This window comes from Elephantulus edwardii, unplaced genomic scaffold (assembly GCF_000299155.1).
Source record: "Elephantulus edwardii isolate Elephantulus edwardi_28Jun2011 unplaced genomic scaffold, EleEdw1.0 scaffold00158, whole genome shotgun sequence".
NCBI lineage: Eukaryota > Metazoa > Chordata > Mammalia > Macroscelidea > Macroscelididae > Elephantulus > Elephantulus edwardii.
In genome coordinates this window covers 418,939-427,837 of record NW_006399908.1, presented here as the reverse complement: position 1 = coordinate 427,837, position 8,899 = coordinate 418,939, and the positions used below count along the sequence as shown (strand labels likewise).

The window sequence follows — 8,899 nt, the reverse complement described above, 5'->3', positions numbered from 1 at the left end:
AGAGAGAGAGAGAGAGAGAGAGAGAGAGAGAGAGAGAGATATGAAAGTTATTAGATTTGGCTTCCAAGAGAGCTCCTTCAAGGAGGACACACTTAACTTGTGCTGTATTCTCATTTAATCCTGATAATTCCTCCTGTTTGGATGGAATGATGGCTGGAGCTGGAGCAGCCATTCTGTAGCATAGGGGAAAGGCTAAAGTGACAGAGATGTTGATCCCATCATCCTGTTGAACTAACAGCAGCAACTGCCAACCTCCACACTATTACATAAGACAAACAAACTCCTATCTTGTTTAATCCACTGAAGGGACTGCTAAAAGAATAAATAGGTTTGCCTCAGAGGCAGTTCAGCCAGAGTGCTCCTTAGAGGTAAGGATGGTGAAGCTTTGACTCGCGTACATTAAGCATGTCGTCAGGGGGGCCACATCCTTGGAAGTACTTGGAAGAAGACATCATGCTGTGAAAGGTGGAGAGTGAGAGAGAGGAAGACCCTCAACAAGACAGATTGACACAGTGACTGTAAGTAATGGGTGAGAGCAGCATAGGGCAGGGTTCGTATCTGTTGCTCGTAGGGTCACTATGAGTTATAGTTGACTTGATGGCTCCTAATAACCCGATATGATATGATACAATACAATACAATACATATGATGATTTGCTGCTCAAATTTACCCTTAAATTACAGTGGTCCTATGACTACACTTCCACCTCTTCTCTTACTTCTTATCTCTCTAGGGGCCCCCTTCTTCCACACCTCTCAAGTGCTGCTTGGTTCAGTTCCTGTCCCTAGATTTCTTTCCCCCCTACCTCCCAAGCGACTCTCTGGTTCCTGCTGATTCTCAAGCCATCAAGACTCCAAAATCCCAGTATCTAGTTGTTATGGATTGAATTGTGTCCAACAAAAATATGTGCTGTCAATCCTACTATGTTATGATCCTGTGTGGGATTATTTACGGGTATAAGTCAATATTAAAGTAAGGTATATCTTAACATTTCAGGGGTTTAAAAAGAGCAGATTGAGCAAGAAATTAAGGCAAAATGGGGTGGGGTGGGGGTAAGGAGTCATGCTTGATGAGATCTCCGGGGAACCAGGGAGCAGATACAACAGAGATCTCTCTCCAAAGCTAAGAGAAAGAGAGAATCTTCCCCCACAACCAGGACCTTGAATTTGAATGCCCAGCCTCCTCAACTTCAAGAAAGTCAAGTTCTACTCATTGCAGCCACCTGTCTGTCCTGTTTCCATTATTCCAGCACTAGATAACTTAGATATTAGCCCAGACTTTCCTCCACAGCACCAAATCTATATGACCTAAATGTCTGTCTGGGCTGACTTTTATTCGTATTAACATTTACTTCTGAGGATTCTGACAACTTCAGGTCTACTCCCTTCATTTTCTAGGAGAGGGAGACAAGACTATTGGTCTAGGAACATGGCACCAGGGAGGTGGCTAATAATAGAAATACACCTATATCCTGATGAATTCCATTTTCTTCCCCCCTTACCAAGTATGTGCAGAGGACCAGCAGCTCAGAATGGACCCTCCCCTCCCAACCTCCATGTGAGGAGAGCAAAGCAGATCCCACAGAACCAATTAAGCTAATCTTCTTACACCACTCCACTTAAGGCAAGAGGACAACATAAAGGCCTTAGGACAAACGAAATTAGAACAATTAAGCTCGGGGCTCTGCTTGCCCTGGACTAGAACAGTCCTCTTCCCCTTCTGACTCCGAACCACATCCTGGGGTGGGTGGAGAACTGCTCACCTTCTGGGTTAAGGGCTTGCCATCCTGCATCTGCACAGCCAGGCCCAGGTCAGATAGCCTGCAGTTGCCAAGGTCATCCAGAAGCACGTTCTCAGGCTTCAGGTCCCTGTACAGGATGCCGAGGGAGTGGAGGTGCAGCACACCACAGGTCATCTGGGCAGAGTAGAAGATGACCCGGCTCATGGCCAGGCCGTGCACGCCCACCCTATAGATGTGGAACTTGAGGTCTCCTCCATTCATCAGGCTCATGACCAGGCAGAGATGTGTCTTGTTCTCATAGGCATAGGCCAGGGAGACGATGAAAGGGCTGCTGACCTTCTCCAAGATTTCCTTTTCGGATAGAGCCATCTTCTCGCCATTTTTCTTCTTGAGCCGCTTCTTATCCAGTTTCTTACAGGCGTACATCTTGCCAGTGTTTTTCACTTGGATGGCACAGACCTGAAAGGAAGAGAGAGGGGGAGGTGGAAGCAGATGGTAGTGGCAATGTGGACCAGGTGAAGGGATTGAGAGGAGAGTGAGGGAATCAGGCCAGGTGAGAGGGCAGCAGGCTTCTGGGAAAAGCCAAGTTATAGACAGGAGGTTTCTCCAGAAAGAGGCCCAGCAGTAGTAGATGTTTCTCAGCTTCATTGCAAGATATGTTTTCTTAGCTAACTGACATTTATCTCAATCTCGTTTACTGCAATGAGGGAAATGGGATCAACGGGTTCCTTGATATGTTGTCATTATTCTACAAAGTATCTGGAGCATTCTAGTGTGTTTCTGAATTGGTTCCTATGGTAAGGATTCTGGATCAATTCTATGCTTTTTCTGTCTTTCCTCTGCCATTCTCATCTTGTTTATATAAAGACCAGAAAGAAAAGGTAAGAAGAATGAGCTGAGATTCTCCATGGGTGGAATTGCAGTAAGTCCCTTTGAGGTTAAAAAACCCTCCCAAACCTACAAAACAACTTTTTTTTCATTTAAAATTTTTATTTTGTAGTGGTTTATTTATGAAGTTCATGTACATTGTTTTTCACACTGCATCTTTCCCATTTCCTTTACATACCCCTCCCTCCACACATCAAATTGTGCACCCCTCTGGTTATCTGCCCCCACCCTTCCTCGCCCCTCTGTTTCCCCCTCCCCTTAGATCTTTGTATACATTTTACTTGTTATCTATTTCTACAACAACGGTCTTGAGAAATTATGGAATAATTATGGAACAATTTCTTGAGAAATGAAGGAATACTACACAGCATGCAGGAGCAATGATTTTGTAAATCACTACCTAACTTGAGAGGGACTGGAGATCATTATGTTAAGTGAAGTAACTCATTCCTATAAGGATAAATACTGTATAAGACCATTATTGTACAAATCAACTTTTGTACTGTTTATGTCACCTTCCTGCTCAGAACTCCTTGAAACACTTACCTCCCCAAAGCCACCTTTCCCCAGCACTCTGAATTCAGTGAAGTACTTGTCTGATACTGGTTGCATCTCGAAGAGTTTCCACTGCAGGAACTTCTCATAGAAGGGGCTGGCCAGAAAGTCCCGAAAAGGCTGGCCTTGCAAGAAGGTCATGGTCTCGGCCTTGGCCAGTGCCACCGCAGCCACCTTCTCTTCGTTGGTGCTGGCTTCTTGGCTCTTGGCCCGCAGAGCTGAGCTGAGGAAGGGATGTGGTTTCTCGGGGGTAGCACTACCAGAACAAGTGGCCAGTAGCCCTTGCAGGATGCTGGCCTTGGCGGGACCCTCTTCAGCCAGCTTCCAGTTCTGCACCTCTTCAAGGAAATCCACGGCCTCTCTGTACTTGGGCATGGTGGCCAGGAAGTCCCGGAAGAGGCGGCGGCCGATGGGCTGCTGCTCACACAGGCTGTCGAAGTCCGGGGCCAGGGCCTGGCGGAGCTCGGCGCAGCACTGCGGGCTGGGCAGCATCAGGCTCCGCCGGCGCTTCTGCAGCTCCTTACAGTCCCCGTCTGACGTCTTCCTGGCCTGCAGGTAGGCAGTGTTGGCGATCAGGTTGTCCAAGCCCCCGATGTCAACCATGGCGATGGCAGAGAGGCTTGCTTCCAATGAGAAATGAAGGAAGGGTTGAAGGCTGGGGCCTGCACTCACTCAGTTATGATGGCTGCTTTTGGCCCTAAGACTTCCAAGGGGATTTGCAGCAAGTCTCCTCATCTGCAGGTGGACCTGGCTGCAGGGTGCTAAGGGGTGGAAAGCAAGAGATTTCTCTTCTAAGAAGCTTTGGCTAGTTAAGTCTAGGCACGTTACAAGTCATGTTCTCATCAAAGGCTAACTCAGGCTGACAGGCAGGCCCTGGTCTGCTTGCTCCACTCTGGCCTTTTCTGGTGGTGATGGGCGGGGGGGCTTTCTTCTTAAATAGCTGCCCCATGAATCTATGAAGATGAACCCGTTCCCAAAGAATTGTAATACCCTTTGCACTGACAAGCAATCTTGTAAACAACTTCCAAATATCCATGTTCTCCACAAGATGCAAGCTGTGCAAAATCCCAGGGTTTGCAACAGGTTGGAGAGGTTCTCCTCCATGCTTTGTGGAAGGATGCTGCGAACATTGGGTCTGGAGACTGTAGTGTTATCAATACAGGTACTCAGTCTGGGGAGCTGGTGGCTCTCCCACAAGGCTGGCGGGCCTTCAGAAGTTATCTGTGATGGGGGGAAAATACCTTGCACTTAAGTATAAATATAAAGTTGAGTTCACCTTGGCCCCAAATTACTAAGAAGTATGTTGTTGTTGCTGTTGTTGTTATGTGCAGTCGAGTCGCCTGCGACTCATAGCGACCCTATGTACAACTCCTCTCTGTCCTGTGCCAATCGCACTGTCTCTGACACTCCCATCCCAATTAGCCCAGTCGCTGAATCAATCCACCTCATAGAGGGCCTTCCTCTCCTGCGCTGTCCCTCCACCCTCCCAAGCATGATGTCCCTCTCTAAGGACCGGTCTCTCCTCACAACATGTCCAAAGTATGTTAGACGGAGCCTCAGAATCCTTGCCTCCAGGGAGCCACCCGGTTTAACCCTTTCCAGGACAAATCTGTTTGTTTTCCATGGTATTCTCAATACTCTTCTCCAGCACCATAGCTCAAAGGCATCAATTCTCCTTCTATCCTCCTTGGTCATTGTCCAACTCTCTGATGCATAACAGGTGATTGCGAAGACCATGGCCTGTATCAGACGCACCTTAGAAGTATAAGCAGAAAAAACCTGGTCTGAGGATTCTGTGCTTTTAACAGGGTAAGAATATTCCACAAGAAGTGATTTCTCTGAGGGCACATGCTGCAGGTGGGATAGGGATCCAAACATGTTCTGGGAGTGGCCCCTCCAAATCTTTGTCACCTCTCTTTCAATTGATGAAACTTCTTTCACACTTCACAGGGAACAGAAATTGGTTTAGACAGAGATCAGGCTAAGCACCTCTACGCCAAAAATAACAACTGTGTCCTACAGGGAAATAATACTCAGGCTTTTTCTTCACCAAGAAGACTAAAGCAGCTTAAAAACAAAGTCATTCAGTATTATGCCAGAGTGCTTAAAAGATGCGGGTGGGGAATGCAGGAGAAGAAAACACACACATGCATGCACATGCACACACACAAACGCGGCCAGTCTTTTTCCAAACAAACAACCTGGAGCACACTGTGAAAACATCGCTATGACCGCCTCGTCAGCCTGCCCAAGCCTGCAGACCGTCCCCCGGAGCAGAGCCGCCCTTGGCCTCACACTTCCAAGAATTATGTAATGAACTCGTGGGCGCCCTTTGGCTTTGCATGCTGTGCTGTGAGCTCTGTAGAGACCTGGACCCATGAGTGACCACTGCTCAGAATGATGCCACCTTTTCTGGGATCTAGCCTGCACTTTTCACTTTTTCCTTATTTTCATAGAGATTTTGTTTTATTTTTGGGTTCGTTTTTTAAAAAAATAAGATTTGTACACATTGTGTTTCATTCATGTACTTTTCCTCATTCACCTTATGTTTCATATGGACATTATGTTTTAGAAAATCAACCACCATTGAACTATGTCTGCTATTACCCTGTCTTTCCAGATCCCCAGTGGATCTTTCCTAACTCCTTCATCCCCTCACCCAGGCCCCCAAACTCTGTTATCTTAGTGATTTCTCCGCTCCCCATGTTTGGTTCCTCCTGCCCCTTTCTGTTCCCCTTTTGGACTTTTATATACATCTTTCTAGAGCTCTTATGGCCTAGTGACAAGAAGCTGTGCTGCAGTTCCGAAGGCACGTGGTTTGAGGCCACTAGCTGCTCCTAGGGAGAAGGTTGGACAGTCTCTTTCTGTGTGACTAACTGTCTCTGAAAACCCACCACAGCATCAGCTATGCGTCAGTTCTGACTCTACAGAACATAACAACAATTAGTTATCCTATTTTCACATTAATGGTCTTATGCAGTATTTGTCTTTAGAAGACTGAATTGGCCTGCACTTTTTTGTTCAATTCAATATGAATTGAAGCTCAGCATCAAGAAAACAAAGATTCCCAGCACTGGACCAATTGGCAGCATGGAGATTGAGATTGTTAACAATTTCAGGTAGCTTGATTCCACAATCAACACTCTTGGCACCAGCAGTCAGGAAATTAAAAGATGAATATCATTGAGAAAGTTTGCTGTCAGGGACTTCTCCAGAGTGCTAAAGAGCAATGATGTCAGTCTAGAGACTATGGAGTGCTTGATACAGGTCATGGTCTTTGCAATTACTTTCTATGCATTAGAGAGCTGGACAATGAATAAGGATAACTGAAGAAGGATCAAGGCTTTTGAGTTGTGGTGTTGGAGAAGAGTAGTGAACATACCATGGACTGCCAAGAGAACAAACAGGTTTGTCTTGGAGAGGGTGAAACCAGGCTGCTACTTGGAGGCCAGGATTCTGTAACTCCATCTCACACACTTTGGGCATGTTGACAGGAAAGACCAGTTTGTAGAGAAGGACATCATACCTGGAAGGGTGGAGGGACAGTGCAGGAGAGGAAGACCCTGGATGAGATGGATTGATACAGTAACTGGGATAATGGAGGCAGGTATGTTTGAGACAGTGAGATTGGCTTAGGATAGTGCAGGGTTCAGAGTTATTTTGCATAGAGTCACTATGAGTTGCAGGTGATTTGATGGCACATACAACAACAATCACTTTGTCCAATACTCTTTACCAGAAACACTGCAAGCTGCATCAAAAGGTCTGAAGAAAGAGGTGAAATTAATTTTGGTAGTGTATTTTACTTAATTAGTTAACATACATATATCCAAAATATTATTGTTTCCATATGCAATTATTATTGTGATATTTTAACACTCTTTTTTTCTATTTTTTAATGTTATTGTTGTTGTTGTTATGTGCCGTAGAGTCACTTGCGACATATTTCTCCCATGGAGCAGTAGGTGGATTTGAACCACATGCCGTTGTGTTGACAGCATGCTTCCTCACCCGAAGACTATGAAAGCTCCTTATCAAGAAAAAAAGCAGAGAATGCAGCACATTATATGAGCCAGAGATTCCTGCCGAACAAGACTGAGACCCAGATAGGAGAGCAACAGCAGAGATGGCAGAGAACAACAGACTGGCTTGAGATGGAGCAGAATTGGATCTACTGTCTCATGGAGCCAGACTGAAATGTCCTCGTCCAGGCTATTGGGAGTGGCGGGTGGGAAACATCATTGACAGAACTGAAAGCGCTTCGTAACACTGGCTGTTACAGAACCAGTGTTTTGGACCTGAGTTATAATTTGCTGTTGTTGTTGTTGCTGTTATGTGCCATCGAGTCGTTTTCGACTCATAGCAACCCTATGCACAACAGCCCTAAACCCTGCTCTATCCTGCGCCAACCGCACTGCCTCTGACACACCCATCCCGATTACCCCAGTCACCGAATCAATCCATCTCATAGAGGGTCTTCCCCTCCTGCGCTGTCCCTCCACCCTCCCAGCATGATGTCCCTCTCCAAGGACCCGTCCCTCCTGGCAACATGTTCAAAGTATGTCAGACGAAGCCCCAGAATCCTTGCCTCCAAGGAGTAGCTTGGTTTAATCCTCTCCAAGACAAATCCGTTTGTTTTCCTGGCAGTCCAGGGTACATTCAGTACCCTTCTCCAGCACCACAGCTCAAAGGCATCAACTCTCCTTCTGTCCTCCCTAGTTATTGTCCAACTCTCTGATGCATAACAAGCGATTGCAAATACCATGGCCTGTATCAGGCGCACCTTAGTCTCCAGAGAGACACCGTTGCTCCTGAGTACTTTAGAGAGGTCCCTAACAGCAGACTTTCCCATCACGATACGCTTTTTTATTTCCTGACTGCTGGTGCCAAGAGTATTGACCGTGGAGCTGAGCAAACTGAAGCTGTGAACAATCTCAATCTCTTCACCATCCATCCTGATGCTGCCAATTGGTCCAGTGGTGAGAATCTTTGCCTTCTTGACATTGAGCCTCAGTCCATCCTGAAGGCTGCAGTCCTTGACCCTTCGCAGCAAGTGCATGAGGTCCTCCTCAGTTTCAGCAAGCAGGGTTGTGTCATCTGCATAATGCAGATTGTTAATAGATCTTCCACCAATCCTGATGCCACAATTCTCCTCATAGAGCCCAGCCTCTTTTTAATGTTATAGATCTTCAAAATCTTATTTGTATTATGTACTTAAGATAGTTTTGATTAGTCACATTTCAAGTGCTCATACGTGACTTTATAGGACAGGACAGGCTTACCCGTTCTTTATGTAGCCTTGCCTCTCATTGGAGAAAGGACAGGCTTGTTATTTTTAAAAATAGGTTTTTAATTAGTGACAGCATAGATCATTTAGGTTAAAGAACTCCTTCCCTTAATTAAAAATAATCTGATGGTAAGAATATAATTTAAATATTCGAACTAAAAGCTTAGAAGCTGTGACCTGGATCAGGCACACCTTAGTCTCTAGACTGACACTGTTGCTCTTTAGCGCCCTGGAAAGGTCTCTGACAGCAGATTTTCCCAATGCAATGGCAATATGTTGCCTACTCACAGTTTAAAATAGGTTATCATAATTTTAAAAGTTTTACACACCTAAAAAAAAAATGGAGACATCTATATAAACTAGAGCTTTGAATTCTCACCTGAGAAGCAAGGTCAAGTCCTGAACATCTGCTGCTCTGTGACAAGTG

At 45.7% G+C, this 8,899-nt stretch overlaps 1 protein-coding gene across 1 annotated transcript in view; it reads right to left on the bottom strand.

The window, feature by feature from the left end:
• The window catches only part of GRK7 (G protein-coupled receptor kinase 7), a 58,222-nt gene extending 54,434 nt beyond the window's left edge, over nucleotides 1–3,788 (bottom strand). The window contains exons 1-2 of the mRNA XM_006895100.1: nucleotides 3,177–3,788; nucleotides 1,764–2,201 (exon numbers count right to left, since the gene is read on the bottom strand). Of these exons, the coding sequence (XP_006895162.1) occupies nucleotides 1,764–2,201; nucleotides 3,177–3,788 (1,050 nt within the window). The remainder of the gene's footprint in view (nucleotides 1–1,763; nucleotides 2,202–3,176) is intronic.
• Nucleotides 3,789–8,899: the final 5,111 nt, after the last annotated feature.